Raw genomic sequence first — 21,563 nt, 5'->3', positions numbered from 1 at the left:
GTGTGAGAGAATTTTACAGTTAGCCGATATGGTGGAGTACGAAAGTACAACTCAACTAACAATAAATTCTCCAACTACCTAGCAAAGATGAACTTAAATTTCAATCTTAATTTCAACAACCATTCTTCTCTGTTTCAACTCCATGCCTGCCACCCAATTTTCACGAGCAAATAGCAATGACCTGCTTCTATTAATACCACCCAAATAACCTTTGTCTTCAAACACACTTAATTTTTCCACGCCTTCAATACACCACACTCTTCTAGCTCCTTGCAATGGCTGACTCGGATCGCTCTTCTAGTGAAGTTTCTACACATTCTACTGGTATACTCTATTCCTTCTTTATATCTATCAATATTTTGAAATTTTACTTACTATACAAGAAAAATATTTGAATTTTTTATACATTTATATATTTATAAGATATTCAACATAGTTAGTTTTTCATTTAAAAGTTTCTTTGCTTTGGTAGAATAATTAAAAGGATATACACCGGAAAAACTTGAGAGTAATACACAACCACTAATTTTTGCAGTTCTATCTACTCTAATGCTTGTTGTGGGTCACTCTTTCAGTCTTTTCTTATGGAACAATACTTTTGGAATTCGTAGTTTAATTTCTTAATCTTATTCTTTGTGGCCCTTCTTTTATTGCTAACTTGCTTTTATTGTAAGGTTTTTATTTGTGTTGCACACATATTATGAAATGTAATCACGGGGAATAGGAACACTTAAGCACACTCTAGAGTTTATGGTAAACACTCAAATTATTAGTTTAACTTATTACTATTTGACATGCGTATTTATGGCTGATGAAAGTGGAAATGATCAGATATAAAAATATGCTTCCGGTAAAAAAAAGTTTTTTACACGTGTCAAATAGTAATAATTTGAGTCTTTTAGAATTGACATGATAAATTATGCCTGAGTAATAACTTTGGAGTTAGCTACTTTTTTACATGGTGTTTTAATCAATCATAACACTTTATTTAGATTCAGGGAAGCGAGGGTCTTCCAAAGTTGAATTTTCTGAAGATGAGGAAACTCTTATCATCAGGATGTATAAACTGGTAGGGGAGAGGTGAGAATTTTTTCTTTTTAATGCTTAGCTCTTATAACCCTTTTAAACAGTGTGTAGACCAAGCTTGTAAAACAATGTTATTTTTCAATTAGGTGGTCTTTAATTGCTGGAAGGATTCCTGGAAGAACAGCAGAGGAAATAGAGAAGTATTGGACTTCAAGATTCTCAGGTTCTAGTGAATGAGGTGCCAAGAGTTCTACTACGATTGGTGTTCAGTCTAGGATGAGCAAGAAGATTTTGGGTGCAAGATTAGTGTGATTTTGTGGGACATAAAAACTGAATTAAAGTTGGCCTTATTTTATAGGTATTTGTATTTGTATTGGCTATAAAAAAAAAAAGTGGGGCAGCAACTATAGAAGCTGGTTTGTGTAATATTTTCCATCTTGAAATGTTGCCTGGTGTGATATTTTCCATCTTGAAATGTTACTTGGTGGTTGGTCTTATCTGAATTGTACTTATTGATGTTCACCTTCGTGTATTTTTCTTATTCATTTACCATTTTGGGTTTTTATCTTGTGTCTGCAATCTGTATTGGAAGAGTCCAACTATGGAAATGAGAATTAATTAGAGACAGATTCAGTATGTCATTCTTTGTTTAATCACGTATATAGGACCAAAAAAGACAATAACACGGATGAGTTGGTATATACTACTATGTTCTAAGTCACATGATTCCAAAACACGGTAGCTAGAATTAGTGTTAATTATAGTATGGAATATTTAAGAAAAAAGTTGCGTCTTGTGGCGGTTAAAATATTTTAAAATTATTAATAACATTAAATCTTTATTGACAGAAGGAACATTCTAAACCATTTAAAAATATATAAAAAAATTAATCTGATTTTTTTTCTAGAAGAAAGATAAGGACCTTTAACCTCTTATTTATTTAAACTTGAATCAATTAACAAATCATCCAACAATCAGATGGTCTAACATGTTCCAGACATGGACTCAGATTCAAACTCAATTATATTAGTTAGATAAAAATCATTTCATATTTTATGTCCATAAATCATAATATATATATATATATATATATATATATATATATATATATATATATATATATATTCTAGTTTACGTTTAAGAGTATAACTCAATTAATTGAGTAAAAATATATAAGTTATTATAAATTTTCTTATAAATAAAAGAAAAATGATTAAATTTGATTCCAAAAGTGTGATGTGTTTATATATTGATTTTTGAAGAATAAAAAATAAATTTAATTATTTAATACGTAAAAGATACAATTTAATTTTACTCATAAATTCGAGAGATCATTCTATTATTAAATTATAATATTTAATGATTAATTTAATATTAAATTATAAAAATTTAAGAATTAATTTATCATTAAATTATATGTGAAATTAATTTATCACATTTTTAAATTAAAAATTAAATTTAAATTTTTTAATCTTTTACAGATCAATTTATTAGCATCTCAGCTGTTTTTTTTTATAAAAAAAAAAACTATCACAGTTTAAGATTGTGAGATCAAGTAAAAATAGGCATTAAATATTGAGAGGCGTTAATTAAAGTATGCTGTGGCACGCACACCTGTCCCGTTTCTCTTCTTTCTCTTTCGACAACACAACATCCACTGTCTCTCTCTCTCTCTCTCTCTCTCTGTTTCAGTGTTTCACAAATCACACGCAAGGGCGATCTGAGTGGATGAGATGTGAAACTTCGCAGCTGATCACCATCGCCTTCTTCCTCCCCTTGTTTCTAACCAATCTTCAAATTCCATGTTTTTTTAGGTATGAAACTTTATTTCCTTCCTTTTTATTTTTCGTTTTAACTTTTTATAATCTTTCAATTATCCTTTTTTTTCCCTCTCTCGAGATTATATGCAATGTTTGCCTTGCTATGGATTCTCCAATATTTCAGAAATCTAACTATCTAACTGTAAAATATGCTTTTGCATCCCTTTTTTCCGTCTTTGGGTTTATTAGGCTTCGATTATTTTCATGTGAATTAACTTCATAAGAACTATTTCGTCCATAAAAGAAGAGAAAGTTGTAAGAGCAAACAAGTTCACTGGAGAACCCAAAGGCGTCGATTTTGGGTTAGCGTATGCAAATTTTACTTTGGCTGCAGAAAGAAATGGTTTTGCTTAAAAGTCTATTTGTAGTAAAGTTTTTGTTTCAAATTTTGTTTCTTAAATGTAAGTTTGTAATCAAACTTAGTATGAAATTTTCAATCCAATGCCAACAGTTTTTAAGTTGAACAGTTTTTTTGGCAAAATCCCATTTCTGTTTAGCATACGGGAATTTTTTAGCTATGCAATCATAGATCCAAACATGTCAGATGTTTGAGTTTTTTCTTACTATGTTGGATTGCTCTTGCTGTGCTGGATTGCAGGTATTTCAACTTCTTCAGATGCCAAACATTGAATTTTTATTGCCCCCATGTTTGTTATTAAGAGAAATTGTGGATCTTTATGATTTTAATGTGAGTAAATTCAAATATTGGATATTGGTTGCTTGATCTTTGACATATGTTTGTGTGAAGTTGCATGCTATCTTCCTGTCCCCTAACAATCAAAAGGAATATCTACTTGACATGGCTTATTGGCTTTTATGGTATTCGTAGTTTGATGATACTCATACAGTCATACTGCTGTCATGAAATTAGTCCTATTCATGTAGCTTCATGTACTCGACGTCTAGTAAATGCCATCTTAGCAAATGAACTGTATACTGTGAAAAATCCAACCTAGGAGGTCATAGTGACCCCAAGATGTCAAAATTTCTAAATATTTAATGAGGACAAATAACATGATGAAAGTAAAAGGTGGCAGAATATTTTGGGGGAATGATGAACTGTGGATGGGTACATATATAAAAGAAAAATAACTTAAACTGTTAGAAGAAGGCAGGTTCAATTGCAAGACAGAGAACAATTCTGAGCTTTAGAAGTCATAAGAACATATATTTCCTGGTTTGGATAACTCGTCAAAGTTTGATATTTAAGTAGGAGATAAGGCTCTTTTAAATTGAGCTTGTCTCTAAACTGAATAGGTAAGGATGTCTTCATTTACTTAATTTAAAGTGCATCATGAACTTTATCTACTTAAATTTAAGGGTGTGTACATCCTTAGTTGTTCATTTAGAGACAAACTTTAGAGGGGGTTCTACTGTAATGAAGCTGCAGAGATTTCAAAGATAGGAAAGGCTTTCTTCATCTTTCGATGACAGAAACATGGAGTCCATGGGAAGTTCTTAAGTTGGTCTTAGCAAACTATAAAAAAGAAACTGCCAGTACGAAAGTAGGGGATTATTATCTGTTGTTCTGGCTTTGCACTTATCTCTAAGCTAACTTATGTTCAAGGCCATGAGGCTATTCGATCTCTGACATCAGTTACCCCAATTGGCAATGAGATTGTGTATACTATGACATAACTAGTTAACATCAATATGAAAGAGGTGACAAGTTAGGAGCAATGATGGTATAACAGAGTTTCCCCCCTCTAACCTAAAGAAGCTCCACCACTGAGCCATGTGTTTCTAAACAGTAAATAATGACCATAAGATTTCTTCAATCAACTTGTAAGTTGTTGTATATTATCTATGTAGTATGAATTTTTGCCATGTATTCAACTTTATCATTCTGAACCATTTGTTGTTTATACAATTACTAATTTGACAGCAAGCTTACCTCAAATGTTTGCATACTCAACTTTTGAATGCATTACCCATGCTTTAATTCTCCTGAAATCATATCAATAAATTGCTTACACAGGAAGAAGAATGCTAGTGATATACACTTCTCACACATCACCTCAATTACTTATAATTGAGCAACTAACAAACCTATTTAGCCAATAATATACTCAACCACCTGACTAACTGTAGTTAATGTCTTAATGACGATTCTTGGTACAATCCCTTTAACATTGTGTGAGTAGCAATATTCACGGAAAAATTCATGGACAAAAAGCTCTAGAGTATATGATAGCCATAGTTAAAAAAGTAAATATTTCCTTTCATGATGCAGAGAGTAAAAAAAATAGTGGACAACTTATTATGCATTAGCCGTGCAAACGCACACTAAATGCTAGTTTGACAATGTGGAAGTACTAGGATCAAAGTCACGCTACTGTAACAACTGAAAGTGTTCATGCATATAAAAAAATTAAATTAAATGTGAAATATCTATATTTCTTTTGTTCTTTATAGATGTAAATCACTTTCCTCTTCTGGTCACTTCTTCCATGGTTTCAAAACAGAGAGTACGATAATGATGGCAATGACGAGGACCAATATAATGGAAATCATCATGCATTTCCTTGACTTCTTTTGCAAACTTTTTGCAGTTTGGAGAGCATCGTTACCCTGTCTCACATGATCAGTTGCGTTTGTCACCTGTTCATTACAGAATGCCATTTTAAAAAGACAAGATGGTTAGTTGTCTGAAGTGGTAAATATTTGCATAGAAGGCTACAAGTGTTCTTGGGAGCTTCTCTGCTGGAAAAAGTCCTATGTTTCCAGCATAGAAGTTCTCAAAAGCACTTTTTGCCCAAACAACTTGAACAAACATACAGATGATACTAGCACAAATTATTTCCACAAATATACTTGCGAAGTAATTGAAAAGATTTCAGGTGTTAATTACTTCCACATATATACTTGCAAAATAATGTTTTTAAAGTTCTTAAGTAAATCTGTTAAAAAAATTAAAATAAAATGTATAAATTAACTATTTTATATTCAAAAGAGCTTCAAAAGGTAGTTGGGAGGAAAGACTCTATTCTTATCAACATCATGATAAAAAAAAATAGTAATATTAAAAAGGCACCTTGAAACAACTTCTGAAAATTATTTTTCTTTTCATAATAATCAAATACTGACATGATGGAAGTGGGTTATTCACACTTTATGCATAATTTATAGATAATAATGGGAGGAATGATTTTCTAAACAAGTAAAAGGAGTTGGTCATAAGTAGTCAAGCCAAGAGGATCGGTACTCTTAAATAGGCATAATTCTTTTAAGCAACTGAATAAATTTTAGATTTTTCTTCTATTTATTTAAATTATTATTCATACTAAACATATATGACCTAGTCATTATCCTAAAGCAAAGTTTTTCGTACGACAATTTAAGGAAATATGCTATTGCGTTGATTTTTATGAAATATTTTTGAGATGCATGTATTTGAAAAAATATAACATTAATAAATGGACTTATACAAACAGTATCAAATACAAATGTTTGAAAATTGATGTTCAGATAATAGAAATCTTATCCTACTTCAGAGGAAACAGTAGACGACTAGAGTATAATCTCGAAAATGTATGACAAATATAATGAATTTGCAAGGTTATATAACTAATGAGTTTTGTATACCCATGGTAAAATCTTGAGGTACCAATGTAAAATTTAGGCTATGTTTAATTTTGCTGAGAAAAAAAGAATATATCTAAAGCAAAAATTGATGATAATTTAAGCTTTTTTATTTTCTAAATATATTTTTTTATAACCTTTTAATGCTTAAATGCGACTAACATTCGATTAGACATGAAATGAAATAATAAAAAAATAGACATGAAATGGAATTATAAAAAATAGAAGAAAAAACATGAGTCAAAAATCGAGCAAAAACATGGTGAAAATATGTTTTTTTTAATAAATGAGTTAATTATACTAACTTGTGAAATTTATTGAGATTTCGTACATCCCCATACTTTAACGTTTACAACAATTTCTCTTATAAAAATGTAGGGTAATATTTTCAAACAATTAAAGAATATTAATGTAATGCATAAATAATGTTAATGTAATATTTTCCAAACAATTAAGAAATTAGTGTAAGGATGAAGAAAAGAGGTATCAAGAGAAAATTGATACAAAACTTAAGTTAGTAATTTACTCTAAATAAAGTTAAGACAAAATGAAGTGAAAAAAAAAAGTTTTCTCGTTTTGATAAGTAGATAAGAGAGAAGGTAGATTGTATAAGAAAATTTTACAATAAATAATAAATTAATTTAATAAAGTTTCAAACTTTTTAGTTATAATGTTTTTCAAAATTAAAAGTTTGTTTTAATTTTTTTATATTATATAAAATAAAAACAACGATTCCTCATTATATTCCCCTCACATTGTGGGGATGTTTTTAACCAAGTAATGCCCATCCCACTCTTCCCTCCCTTCCCCCATCCTTACACAAACCTCTCCCTACCCTAGCCAAAACATACAGGGTATGTTTAGATTGCTAGTGGGAGGATCAAAATAATATATTTGAAAATAAAATTAGTTTGAAATTATATTTAGTTACAGTCTAAAAGTATATTTAAAAATATATTTTTTCTTAAAAAAACTCAGTTTTGGAGAAGCGAAGACTTGAAATTCTGTTTGATTACCCTCGTATGTCTTAAAATTTAGAAACTTTAATCCAAACATAAACATAATAAGACAGAAAGCTCGATATCTTGGGAAAATACCCCATTTCACCTTCTACTTGTGAGTGTAGACAGCTGTTCAACCCATGTCTTGGTTCTTTCTCCTTCTCTAAGTAGGATAAAACAAGGTCTATCTTATCCTTATATAAATAAAGATTTTGGTTATTCTCAAAACGTCAATATATTTTATTCAAAAGCATCTAAAAAAGGGGACAAAATACTAAAATAATCATGCTAATACTTTCTCAAATTAATAAATCTTTGAATAAATGCATTATAATAGATGCATTTTCTTTTGGAATTGAAAAGTACACTGATAAGCACGTCAATGCCTAAATAATAATAATAATAATAAGATGATGATGAACATAAACATGGCATTTTACAAGGAATTGGGGTGAGGAATAAGATGGCGGCGTTTGAATGTTTGGAATTATAGAAGTTAAAAAAAATAAAAAGTAAAACTTTCTAACCTTTATGTTTCAAATACCTATGGATGTTAGACTGACATTATGTGTACTAAAAGATCACCACAAATATTTCCATAGGGATGAACAGATTTATATGCATCTAAATTCTAGGGTCTAACCAACGATATTACACGGTTCATGGTAAATTGGAATTGTTCATCACTACTCATGTTTTATACAAAGGTTATGTATGCTAATAAGATTGTTTGGACAACCTTATATTTTTGGTAATCTACCGACCAATAGATTAAATCAAGAATGAAAAAATGAGAACTAGAAGGTGAGAATGGATGTTCTCTAAGGATGTGTCGGCCCAAAGCCCACCACAACCTGGGCCTAAAACAGTAAATTTAGAAAAATGGAGAAGAAGGTACTTTCTTTCCAAGAACATCAATGCAAGATTTGCAACAAGCAAATGACAGAAAAAACAGTTTCATAGAATATAATAAAATAGTACAAGGAAATATGAGACCCTGAAACTTTCGAAGGCTACAAAGAATATGAATTTATATTGTGAGACACACCAATGTATAGCCAGAAATCAGTCACACCACACAAAACAAGCATCTCAATCACACAACATAAAAGCTTAAAAATCCTTCTCTAAGATGTCCCTTTGACACACATGCATAATTGCATATGCTTTCCCAACCAAGTCAACTCTTATATAAGGACAAAAGGTAAAGGGCCACACTCAAGCACCCTAGCTACTCTTCCAAGGTTTGAGAACACCCACAACTATGATAGCTACTATTATCAACAGTATAATGATGGCAATGCACATCCATTTTCGAGAGTTCTTCTGGAGTTTCTTAGCATTTTGAAGTGCAGATGTCCCTCTCTGGACATGATCGACTGCATTGTTGACCTGAACAAGCCTCTCATTAACGCAAATCAAACTAAATGTGCCCTGCATTCTACATACACATGCATACAAACAGAAAATCAAGGGTGTGTGAGTGAGAGTGAACAAACCTGACTTTCAATGTTGTCTAAGATTTCTCCTTGAGCATCAACTAAGACTGCCATGTCAAGGTAAATCTGAAATAATAAAATAGGATTAGACCTGCTATAATTATCAACTGAATTAAATATTCAAGACTAAGATCTTTGTGCAAACAAACCTGGTGTAAATCAAGAAGTTTTTTCTCAATTTCTTTTACAGCATCATGTCTCTCCTGAATTTCTTCTACTGTGTTTACTACCTGCAAATACCCAGATTTTCTTAATAAACTTTTGCAGGAAGAAAAGTCCAATTCTCCACACAAGCATAATGACAAATCATAACTACCATAATCAATGATTAATGTGTGACTAAGCCTCTGTTTCCCCCTTCTTTTCAGGAAAAGAGGAAGACAGATAGACAGAAAAAATTAGATAATGTGTTGTTAATTTTTCAAAAGGAAAAAATAAGTTCCGGTAAAAAATCACAAACCAAGTACCTGTCCTCGGCCTGCTTCTAGAATTGCTCTCTGGAAGATTTGCTCACTGTTTCCAGTTTCTATCAGGCGATCAATTGTCTAACACAGTCATTAAATGGCCAATTACAACAAAATTTATATGTTGTGGATATCTCATCTCAAGTCACAAACTCATGAGTTAAGCTCACCTCATCATCTGGCCTAGTTCCCGTAACTGTAAAATCAAATCAAGTAATCACAAAGTGAACATGATCCAACTTATACTTTCTAATAGATAAATTTAAAGTAATAAAAAGAAACTGTAGTACTGCCACAGTACAACACAGTTAACTCTATCACGGGGCTGAAGTGTTCAAACCTGTAATAACTCTTCTCTCCACAACCTCACGATATTCGTCTTGTATTCTTTGTCTAAGAGTCTAAAACATAACACATTGATGAGAAGATAGACATAAACTTGGAAAAACAGCTTCTGGTTTTAGGTGTTAAAAACTAAACATACCTGGAACTCTGTCATGAGATCCTTGAATTTTTTAGTCAAGGCACTGTGGTTTCAAGGAATAGTATATATTAAGCTTCCTGGATCATTTTATCAAGTACAATAATAAAGACATGTACTACCAACTTACTTTGTCATATTCATTCTTGCTCTGTCAATACCTGTTCCCTTCTCACATCCAGGCTTTTGTCTATTGGATAGGTTCTGCACAAAACATGTCCTGATTAAATAATTTTCATATTCGTCAGAAATTTTACAACAAATTGTCATCTACTAAAAACAATATTCAGCCAGTAGCTCAATACATCTCTGCTTATAGCCTCTATTTTTGTTTTGACACCATGTGCAATCTTTCCAACTTCATCAATATCTTTTTCCATCCTCTTCTTGATAGCTGAAAGTAATGTTACAGGTTTATTAGTCTTATAAAGAGCATTAAGTTTGCTCACGTATAATGTCAGAACCAAAGGCAGTATATTAAAAAAAAATAGATGAAGCTATATATTTATATAACTCATCATTGTTGCTAGCAACAGAATTGTCATGTGCCTGTCTGGCTATAACAGCCTGACACACCCAAGTTAATACATTGTCAGAAACTATACCAGAAAATCTTACAACCAAATTCAAAATGGATGATTTCAACTAAAACATAACATTGCATTGTAACACACCTTTTATGGCAGATGCTTTAGCAACAGATTTGATTCCTTGTTTTAAAGAGTATTAAATTTTACTCATATAATGTCAGTATTAAATGCAGTGCAGTGTATTAATAAAAATTAAATGTGAAGCATAAATATTTATATCTCATCATTGTTGCCAGCAACAAGACCATTGTCATGTCAGGCTATAACTGCCCAACACACCCGGTTTAATACATCGTCAGTGCCTATATCAGAAAATGTTGCAACCAAATTCAAAACAGATGACTTTGATTAAAACATAACACAGCATTCTAACACACCTTTCATGGCAGATGCTTTTGTGACAGCTTTCGATTCCTCATTAGCTTCCTGCAAAAAGTACACTTAGCTTATAAACTAGACCTTGCTGCTAAAAAGTAACAAATGATGAAGATAATGGTTACCTTTAGCTTTTGAAGTAGCACAGACAGCTTATCGATTTGTTTATCAGCCTCATGTATCTAATAATGAAACAAAGACTATCAGTAAATGTAGGATATCAACTGAAATAGTATTGAACAAACTACATGAAAAAGAGTTGACGATGAAAACAACTAAACTTATCAGTTCTATTATCCCCTTAGACTTAACAATATCTTTTGACTTCCATCCTATTCTAAAATAATATCCACACAATCACAAACAATAAAACACCTAGGGTAAAATACTAAAATTCACATTTTAAAAAATCAAATGATTTAATTTTTTTAAATTGCAAGCACATTGTGTACCTGCTTATTAAAAGCTTCCATTCCCATATCAGAGTTGCTTCTAGGAACTTGTCCCATTTCAACATCACTTTGTCTTGCAGGCTGGCCATTACTAGCCTCACCAACAAATGAATCCTGCGAGAAAGAATTTCAAACTAATAAAAAAGAAAAACAACAGAAAAATAAACTATCCTTACACTTTGATCTTATAAGATAACAACATTGTACTAAACTTAACCCCGGTCAAATTAACAGTTACAAAACAAAAGAAAAACACCAAAATCACTATCAGAAAAAATCCAAACACCAAAATCACTATCAGAAAAAATCCAAACACCAAAAATTATGCCACAAACATAACAACAACCTGAAATCTAACTGGGGATTAACTGTGATCTGAGTTAAAGCAAGACACCGCCTTTAGGAAATTTTCCAGTATCAATTGCGATTCAGCGATGAACTGAATTTTAAGGCTTAAAATATCAGAACACGATGAGTCCAATTCGTAACCCACTACAAATCAAGGATAAAAATTGGTCACCTCTTAATGCTTATTTTTTTTTCTATTTTAAAAAACAAAACAGAGTATGAATCTGACACTAAGATGGCATAAAATTGGAAGAAAAAACAGAAAGTACAGCAACAGAACTACAAGGCCCAGTGATCAAAATAGAATTTTGGCATCGAAAGAGGGAATTGCAGATATCAACTTACAGTGAGAAGGTCGTTCATCTCGAATTATCAAATCAAACTGAGAGAGAGAGAGAGAGACAGAGAGAGAGAGAGAGAGAGAGAGAGAGAGAGAGAGGTGTCCAAAGCAGACACTAAAACGGCAACAATTGTTGTATCTTCGGCCGGCGAAACCACAGCGAAGCAAGGCAAGGCAACCCACAAACTCTCAAAATGCTTTTTGTTTTTGTTCTTTGTCTTGTTTTTATGTTTCCAATAAATTCTACAAAAATATTAAATGCTTCCATTTCATTGTTGAGATTGTCCGTTATTTATTTTTTTTAATGTTTATTATTACATGAATCATCAATGTTGTTTAGGAAAACTTTCGTAAGTGTGTTAACTCTTATAATAATTATTTTAAAAGTTATTTAAAATAATTTTTAATTGATTGATAATATAAAAAATATATATTAATATCTCATGAAAATTAAAATCATTATTTATTAGTATTAATTTTGTAAATATTTCACTATTCTATTATGATTTTATACTAAAATTTAAAGCCAATACTGTTTTATAAAATTAAAAATTAGCAAATATTTATAAAATTTTAGATATTAAAAATGCTCCGTCCTTGTAATTTCGAAGAATAAGTTGAATATTTTTATTCGAGCAATTTTTCCCAAAATGGTTTCTGGCTTTCTAGCTTTGGGCCATTGTTAAAGTACTTTAAAGAAAGAATGACTGCATATATAATTACAAATTAGCAATTGGTTTTATTTTGAAATGTAGTAATTAATTTGCTTTAGGTTATTAGGAAAAGAGGTATCAGAAGACGCATGTAAAAAGCTACACTAGCGACAGTTGCGACTTGGAGTACGAAATAGAGTGACCAATAGATATGGACTTAGGCCCATCGTGGCTTTTGGACTACCCTTAAAGCTCTGCAATGTAAGGAGCCTCACTTTTCTATTTGTCCAGATTCTATGTATCCAGCTAGAATTGTTTAAAACAAAAATGACCTTGGCTCCATTGTTTCCATGGTTTCTTTTTCTTTCTTCCTTTTTTGGACATTCAATATTTTATATCACAAAAATCAACAACATATTTTATTTGACTTTTGACTTGTGAGTATGTTTTTCAAAGGTTTGGCGTGTGCTATATTGATATCATTAGAGAAATATATTTGAGTAGTAAAGGGTATTTATTATCTTCTTCTATCTTCTTTCTATCTAATCTCTAAATAATAAAATAATCTACTATCAAAATTACATCATTAACCTATCTTTAAATTTAAATTTTGACAGCTAACCATTTTTAAGATTTTTTTTTTCTTCTCAAATACTTCTAATTTCAAACAACTTTGATTGAGGTGTGAATTGAGAGACCAATTGGGTGTTATGTTTCAAAAAAAAGTATTTCTTAATCATATATTTTTAATTAAGGTAAAGATCACAAATATCATTTATGGAAAACAATAATGTTCAATATTATTATGAATGACAAATTATAAATATTATCTTATTCTTTAAATGAGAATAGGAATGAGTACTTAATTGTTTGCCCCATACCTAATATTTTATTTAAATACATGTATTGTTAGTCAGCTGTATAAGAAGAAAAAATAAGTTTTAAAATAATTATTATTTATTTTTTCACTTATACTCCTTATAAATTAATGATATATACAAAATCTATAAATGAATTAATGATAATATAAGATTAATTTTATACAATTACCTCTCTCTTTTATCTATCAATTAATTTTTTTGTCTATGTAAAATAACATATGACAACAATTATTTTGGGAAAGAGAAAATAATATATAAGTGACTTTTATAAAATGATTCCTTTAAATGCTAACAAGTTGTTGGTGAGAGCGAAATTGGTAGATAAAAAACCAAAAAAAAAAAAGAAAGAGTACTGCTATTTTTTGTTTTCTCCGTGCATGTTTGTGGATTTTTCTTGTCTTTAATTACTTCCGCAACCGTTTGTGGTCATCATAATATATAGGAATAGTCAAATAAATGATTTTTTGTGTAATGCTTGATTTTGTACTAGCGTGCAAAGAAATAGTGGCCAAATTAGGTGTCAAACAAGGATCTGATAATGTAACTTTATTTTTATTTTTTTACAGAATCTGATCACGTAACTTGATAACCATAAATACGGATTTTTATTTGTTAGTACACTGTTTCTCAAAATTAAGAGTCAAGTGCGTTCGAGCTAATATTTGGTAAAATTAATATAATGCTGCTATATTTTGTTTTTCCAGTGCATGTTTGTCGATTTTTCGTATTTTTGCTTCCGCCACCGCTTGTGGTTATCACAGTAGTAATAGCCAAATAATTAAATGCATTGTTGTGTTATGCTTAATTTTGTTTTGGCGTGCAATGTAACTAGTGGCCAAATGAGATTTAAAAACGGACAATTCAACTTTTTTTAGGCACGGATAATGTAACCAAACTGAACCAAGATAATCAACATTGAATTTTTTTCATCCCTCAATACCCAGCCACAATCAGAAACCATGGCTTCTAAAGGCCTCAAAATTAAGTTGCTTGGCCATATCTCTTCTATTCTTGATCATTGTTGCCATTGTGATTGTGATCTTGTTTTTCACCATCTTCAAACCCTAGGAACCTAACATCATTGTGCACCCTGTTGGCCTCGAAAACTTTGCCCTTTTAACCAATGTGACTGGGAATGTGAGTCTAGGCATGCTTATCACTATAGAGAATCCAAACTATGAAAACTTTGAGTACCCAAACGCCACTGGTTATGTCAAATTTCTTGACACCGTTGTGGGCCAAGTTCCAATTGTGGGAGAGTTGGTCCCACCACGTAGCCAGATTAATGTGAACACTTCGGCAAATTTTATGGTATCAAAGTTAATCAATGATCCCAATTTTCTGTCAGATTTTCTTAGTGGAATTGTGAATTTCACATCAACAGCTTCACTGCCCGGGAAAGCGCATATGCTAAAGATTATCAAATTCAAGGCCACAGTTTATAGCTTATGTGACATCTCTATTAATATAACCTCTCGCAATGTTGATTCCAATTGCATATCCAAGATCAAGATTTGATAGTTTCTAGGTCGGGAGATTTCTTAGTAACCTTGTTCATTTTAATTGATTGATAAATGTTTTTTTTTACCGTAATTATGATGGGCATATATGTTTTCTTTGGCATTGGAAATTATGCTACAAGGAGGAGAAAAAAACGTTTAAATTTATGAGTTATTTACAAATTAAGCTGGAAATTTTCTTACCATTCAATCAGGTATATATATGTGTATGTTGCGTTGTTCTTGATAATTCCGTGGGAATTATTGGCTATATTAATTACGTTACTTTGACACTTGTAATATTGTGGCACGAATCATGGGCAATTTGTTGGATAAGGAAATAGTATTTTAAGATTTAGTATTCAGTTTCACATTAAAATTATTATTTTTAGATCACATGTATCATTTATCAAATACGATAAATATTTAACACAACAGACTTGGACCCGAGACCTCTCGATAAATTAGGTCACATGTTTTGCAGTTTAATATTCGGATACAGTTTTAAACCATTCAATCAAAGTCTATGAATACATTAGAGGTGTCAAGCCTACTGTTAGTTGGTGTTCTGTTATATGGAACTCAGCAATTTCCCCTAAGATGTTTTTCATTTTGTGGCTTGCTAAAAGGAATCGGCTGCTTACTCTTGACAAAGTTGTTTTTTTGAATAAGGGTTCTCTCTGCCCTTTATGTTAAAATGAGCTTGAGTCAAATGTTCATTTGTTCTTTTCTTGCAGGAAATCTCTCCAAGTTTGGGCTCACATTCGTGATTTGGCTCCTTTCGGCAGGCGTTTCACTTCTTTACAGCGCATTACTGACTCTTTAATTAGGAGCAGATCCACATCAGGTGTTCAAGTAAAATTACGTTGTCTGGCTATAGCAATTACTGCATTTGGCTGTCTAGGAACAAGCTGATTTTTTAAGATTATCAATTTTCTCTAGTAGAGGTTATTAGCAAGATTAAGTTTCTTATGTATAGACAAACGCACCTGTTGCATTTGTTTTAGCATCTTGATATAGGTCTTCTTGTATTAGGGAGACTTTTGATTTTTTTTTAACTGTGGGGTATGCCCCATTTATTATTGTATCATTTTGGGTTTAATATAATTTACATTCTTTCCAAAAAAAAATATAAGGAGAGTGAAGTCCATCATCACTTTATGAAATAAAAGTATTCAAATGTTAATGTGAAAGAGAGTGAGGAGAGAGAAGACTTGAAGAAACAAATAGTCTTACATGTTTATATAGAGATTATTTGTGAATCTTTATTAAAATAGTTTTATTAATTAAAATGAATTTTGAAATTTTTGTAAAATGAAAGTTTATATATATTCATGTTTACTGGTTCATGAAAATTTATTCTCGAGTGTGTTGTATTTTTAGAAATGTTATATTTTCCTGTTTAAAGTAAATTTTATTTCCAACCGGAGGATGAGTATATTATATTATCATGAAAATAGAAGTTATTTTCTATACTAATTACCTATTCCCATAACATTTTACTATTTTTTACTTTTACTTTTTTTAAAAATTAATTAAATAAATTTTAAAATTTTCTACAAATACTAAGAGTGTGTTTGTTTCATATATTAATAGTCTCTTCCTAGAAATGTAAACAAATATTCTCACATTTTTTACAAGTTAAAAAAATAATATTCTTGGATATGGTTGATTCCTATGAATTTCATATCTTCCTTTTTTTATTATGTTTTTTTTTTTTATGTTTTATTCCCATGAAAAGGAATGGGAATGCCACATTCCCATGGAAATATGAGAAGCTATACATATATCATTCATTTTTAAAAAAAAATTTGAACAAAAAAAGTTCATTTTTTACTTTTTTATTTAAATTGTTTTTGAATTTTAAAAAATAATCCTAAAAATATTTAAAATGTAACAAATATATTTTTAAATATACCCAAAAATAATGTTCCTAGTCATATGATTCTTGGAAATATAATTTGTGGGAATATAATATCATTTCATGAAACAAAAGTTCCATATATACCAAACAAACATGTTTATGAGAATAATATTCCTAAGCATAACATTTTCAAGAAGAGAAATACTAGCGATAATTATTTTTTTCAACATTCTCTTTTGTGATAGATTGAAAGTATGCCGTAAAACAAAAGTCCCCAGTAGTATTAAAGTAACTTACCAGCTCATACCTAATTCAAATAAAAATGGCTATAAAAAAAATGGAAAGCATTAATGCCAGTGATTCCAAAATCCAACAACTTATAAAATCAATTTAATGCTGCCATTTTTTTCCAGCGCAAATTAGTGGATTTTTGGATCCTCAAAAATAAAATAAAAAGTTTGAGGATTTTAATTGCTGTTGCTTTGCTTCAGCCACCGTTTGTGGTCATATAATGGTCAAATAAATGAATTTTTGTGTTATGCTTAATTTTGAATTGGCGTGGAAAGTAACTAGTGGCCAAATTAGATATCAAACAAGGATCATGTACCCATAGCACGAATTTTCATTTGTTCGTGCGCCGTGATTCTCAAATTAGGAGTCAAGTACTATTGTTTTGAGTTAATATTTGTTCTGTTTCATGCCAATACTGAGTCAAGAAAAATTCAATTCCAAAATCTCCCTGTATCAAATCTATATATATCAATATTCAAGTACTCACAAGTCACAAGGAGCAAATTTAATCCGGCAGAATCACAGGGTTTTGGTCAACAAATATTAGCCTCATTAATATCATTTCATACACTAAATATATCTCAAACTTTGATTATAGTTGAATTTCCCATATCTTCAATTTTTTTACCCGCCCAATACCCGGAACCAGAAACCATGGCTAATAGAGGCCTCAAAATTTGCTTGGCTGTGTCTCTACTCTTCTTGGTCATCGTTACAATTATGATTGTGACTTTATTTATGACCATCTTTAAGCCCAAAAATCCTGAAATCACTGTCCACCCTGTTGGTCTAGAAGACTTTCAATTTTCCCTTTCACCCAATTTGACCATAAATGTGACTCTAGGCATGATAATTACTATAAGGAATCCAAACTATGGAAGCTTCGAGTACAAAAACTCCACTGGTTATGTGAATTTTCATGATACCGTGGTAGCCGAAGTTCCAATAGAAGCAGAGTTAGTTCCAGCACGTGGCCAGATTAATGTGAACACTTCAGCAGATTTTATGGTAGAAAAGTTAATCAATGATCCTAATTTTTTGTCAGATGTTCTAGGTGGAACTTTGAATTTCACATCAACAACTGCACTTCCTGGGAAAGCCCGTATGTTCAACATTATCAAATTGAAGGCCACGTCTTATAGCTCATGTGACATCTCTGTTAATATAAGCTCTAGGAAAGTTGATACCAATTGCAATTACAAAATCAAGCTTTAATTGTTTCGAGCCAGGATTTTCAGCACATGTACTAGTAGCCTTATTATTCTTTTTAATTGATTGATAACTGGTGTTTTGTTTATGTTGTTGCTATGTTTACAGGAAGTATATTTCTATTGGAGTATATATATGTCTTCTTTGGCATTAAAGAATATGGCAGTATCTTGTACAAGTAGTGAAAAATTTACAGTTTCAAGAGATGTTTTTTTTTTTTGGATATTTTAAAAGTCACATGTCTTATATTGCTTAACATTTTTTTAGTGTTTATGTATTATCTTGTTTTAAAGAGTTTTCAAACAAGCAAGTAAAGAAAGTGGGTTCGTAACTGGGCCTAAGGCAACGCAATTCCTTTAATATTGGGCTTCAAAGAATTTTTGTTTCAAGGTTTAATAAATTATTTCGCAAGAATTTTTTGACCAAGTCTTATTCGTAAATATGAGTTAGTAGGACCTCAATGTTCACTAATCTTATATATAGCATGATTTGTCCAGTCAAAGAGAAATGTCGTTAAGACACTTTATAACACATCCTTTTAAATAAATTTTTTATTATTGACTGAAATTTATAAAAAAAATTATAAATTTTAATAGATCTCACAACTCATTTAATAACTCTCTTATATACTTTTATAATTTTCAATAATTTTTCTTCTTTCTCTTTCTAAATTCTTTGGTTACCATCTTACTAACTTTTTTATTTCTCAGTTGTTATATTTTGGAAGACTTACACATATCACACAAATAAGTCTTTTAAGAGAACATTAACACAAATTTCAGGTTATTTTGTTTGTAATCTTTAGTTACACAAACTACAAGAGACAATTACATGAATTATTTACAAATTAAGCTAAAAAAAAATTAATTTCTCACCTTTCAATTTGGTATCTATAATATATATTGCATTATTCTTGATAATTTCACAAGAATTCCTAGCCTATATATTAACTAGGGCACTTTAACACTTGTGAAGAATGACGGCACTAATCATAGGCTACAATTTGGGTGCAGAAGCATGGAGAATGTTGCACATGGCTAGCCTAAGACAGGATCCAAATGTTGATTCATAGAACCTTCCCCACTTTGTTGTCTTCAATTACCTACCACGGTTACAAACATTAATAAGATGGATACACTAGATACTTAAGATTAAAATATTAGTGTTAGCTTTGTGACATATGCAATGAAGAAATAAGCAAACCCAAAAGAGGACATGTGGTCCAAATCCCGAAGCTTAAGCTCCCCTTTCGCCGTCCAGAGAGATACGTGATAAGTTAGATTGAATATTGTTCTCATAATATTCCTAAAAAGTTGTTAAGTTTATGCAGAGGTTGTTAGTTGCCAGCCATTTTCATATACAATCACAGAGAATATCAGCAGCAGGAACAAAAATACATGAATAACATTCCTTGTCCTCCAAATTATGAAAGTAGTAAAGACTATTTTTTTTATAAAAAAAAGTGAGTGATGCAAGTAACAAGAGAAAAGAATAATGTTCTTTACCTACATGAAATTTAGATAAGACAAAAAACATTATTTTACATATTTGTTGAATAAGCTCCGACTGTTGTGAGTTCATGACTTGGACAAATGATACGAGACCCGTTTATTTAGGCTTTAATAAATAATAAACAATGGTAATTCTGTGATACAGATTTTTTAGAATTTTTTAAAGGTTGTTATTTTCAAATTTTATAAAGTATTAATTTTTTGGAGTTTTTTTATATATAAAATATATAATTACTGTAAATGCTTAAATATATCTTTCAATGGGAGAATTTCATTTGAAAAGAGTTTAAATAAACCGGTTTATAATAATAATTTAGGAATACTTAATTTATTTATTCAGATATTTCTTTATAATATTTGGTGAGTTTTCCCCGACCTAATTATGAGTAAGGTTTAAAAAGAAAATTAAAAAAAAAAACATTTTTTTACTTTAAACGAGATAGTTATATATTAATTTTTTTTCAATATATGTAATTTTTTTATACAAAATATAATAGAAAATAATTTTTACTAATAAGTCTAAAACTTAAACTTTAGTTACTTTATTCTTGAAGTCGGGTTGATGATCACTTATTTTTTATTCTTTCATAAGGAAGGAAGAGAACATGATTTTACAATTTCTCCTTCCTCTCCTGCTCCTTCCTGGTTGTTTCTCTTCTACCAAATATAGTGTCAAAGAGAGTCTTATTTCTTGTTGCTTTTTTTTTTATCGCTTAATTGTCAAGTAATACAGCATGCTATTTGAACAAAAATACCCATAATTATCAAATAGTGTTTGGTTCAAGGGGATGAATGTTGAGTGCAATTGATTTTAATTGCTTTGGAATGAAATTTGTGAGAAGGAATGTTCAGTGGAAATATATTGCAACTACATTTTTTGAAAAGAATGTGGAACCCATGGCTTAAAACTCTCATCCCAAAATGAGATGAAAGAGAGTGAAAGCACGCGGATGACGAGGTTGCATAATACAACATAAGAGTGCTTACCATCTCTATCTGTTGCGACCCTTGTGTATGGTTCATTTTCTTTTGGTATCTTCTCTACTATTGCCGTTCACTTCTCCTAACATAATAAATTATGTCTTTACCATAACCAATTAGGTGATCAAAGGGGCATGCCTCAGGTTGCATGTCTGAACCATAATCAATTATGTGCAATGTATAATCAGTTATGTGCTAAAAAAATTATTTTTTCGTCTCAGCTAATTAGGAAACATTTTTATAGGGGTAAAATGGGCATCTGCTCAATCTCAATTCTTTTACACTTTCCTTTTATTATTTATATACTACTTTAATTTAAATATTTAATCTCTTTTACACTTCTTTTCATCTCAATTAATCAAATAACTTCACTTTCTACTCTCTCTTTCCATCCTATTTCATCTATATATCTTCATTTCTCACTTTTTCATCCCATATAGTAAATTTGTTTATCGTCAATGAAATATTAGATGACCTTTTCTAAATCTATTATAAACTGTGCTCACAAACAAATCCGTTTATTAAATTTTAGTATGCATGAATTATGCGCATATGGTCCTATACAATCAACAAATGTTACTATATGTTGCCAACAAATATAAATAAATCAACTGAAAACTGTCATATGATATGAGCTAGGCTGATAAATCAAATGATGACATTTGAGTACCATTTGTCATATATTAGTTCTTCCAA

General features: G+C 30.5%; 4 protein-coding genes and 1 long non-coding RNA gene across 10 annotated transcripts; 4 read left to right on the top strand and 1 right to left on the bottom strand.

Moving 5' to 3' along the window:
- Positions 1 to 132: 132 nt before the first annotated feature.
- Positions 133 to 1,662, top strand: LOC100801532 (MYB-like transcription factor ETC1). Its single transcript, XM_006592756.4, has 3 exons — positions 133 to 324; positions 993 to 1,080; positions 1,173 to 1,662. The coding sequence occupies exons 1-3, from the start codon at positions 276 to 278 to the stop codon at positions 1,261 to 1,263; spliced, it is 228 nt and encodes a 75-aa protein (XP_006592819.1). The 5' UTR covers positions 133 to 275; the 3' UTR covers positions 1,264 to 1,662.
- Positions 1,663 to 2,615: 953 nt separating this feature from the next.
- Positions 2,616 to 5,693, top strand: LOC106795433 (uncharacterized). 2 transcript variants are annotated; one of them, XR_001383967.3, is made up of 2 exons: positions 2,616 to 2,840; positions 5,399 to 5,693. It is a non-coding gene; the product is annotated as an uncharacterized lncRNA (long non-coding RNA). The 2 variants fall into 2 exon arrangements; XR_001383966.3 differs by having other exon boundaries at positions 3,445 to 5,693.
- LOC100800991 (syntaxin-132) lies at positions 5,047 to 12,213 on the bottom strand. Of its 5 annotated transcripts, none has more exons than XM_041007591.1 (14): positions 11,984 to 12,213; positions 11,291 to 11,404; positions 10,964 to 11,020; positions 10,841 to 10,889; positions 10,179 to 10,267; positions 10,004 to 10,077; positions 9,877 to 9,919; positions 9,733 to 9,793; positions 9,563 to 9,588; positions 9,396 to 9,473; positions 9,078 to 9,158; positions 8,929 to 8,994; positions 7,526 to 7,623; positions 5,310 to 5,447 (listed from the first exon to the last, which is right to left on the bottom strand). In XM_041007591.1, the coding sequence occupies exons 1-14, from the start codon at positions 11,999 to 12,001 to the stop codon at positions 5,444 to 5,446; spliced, it is 858 nt and encodes a 285-aa protein (XP_040863525.1). In that variant the 5' UTR covers positions 12,002 to 12,213; the 3' UTR covers positions 5,310 to 5,443. The 5 variants fall into 5 exon arrangements, with proteins under 5 accessions (XP_025980508.1, XP_040863525.1, XP_040863524.1 ...); XM_041007590.1 differs by having other exon boundaries at positions 7,536 to 7,623; XM_041007592.1 differs by lacking the exons at positions 5,310 to 5,447; positions 7,526 to 7,623 and adding exons at positions 8,434 to 8,821; positions 11,637 to 11,782 and having other exon boundaries at positions 11,984 to 12,210.
- Positions 12,214 to 14,661: 2,448 nt separating this feature from the next.
- LOC100800449 (uncharacterized) lies at positions 14,662 to 15,030 on the top strand. Its single transcript, XM_006593218.1, has one exon. The coding sequence runs from the start codon at positions 14,662 to 14,664 to the stop codon at positions 15,028 to 15,030; it is 369 nt and encodes a 122-aa protein (XP_006593281.1).
- Positions 15,031 to 17,820: 2,790 nt separating this feature from the next.
- Positions 17,821 to 18,381, top strand: LOC100800442 (late embryogenesis abundant protein At1g64065). The gene has a single exon (XM_003539456.1). It carries the CDS (start codon positions 17,821 to 17,823, stop codon positions 18,379 to 18,381), a length of 561 nt encoding a protein of 186 aa, XP_003539504.1.
- The last annotated feature ends 3,182 nt before the right edge of the window (positions 18,382 to 21,563 follow it).

The sequence above is a fragment of the Glycine max genome, chromosome 12 (assembly GCF_000004515.6).
Source record: "Glycine max cultivar Williams 82 chromosome 12, Glycine_max_v4.0, whole genome shotgun sequence".
Lineage (NCBI taxonomy): Eukaryota > Viridiplantae > Streptophyta > Magnoliopsida > Fabales > Fabaceae > Glycine > Glycine max.
Note: the sequence above shows the minus strand (reverse complement) of the source record. Positions and strands in the feature narration are given on the sequence as shown.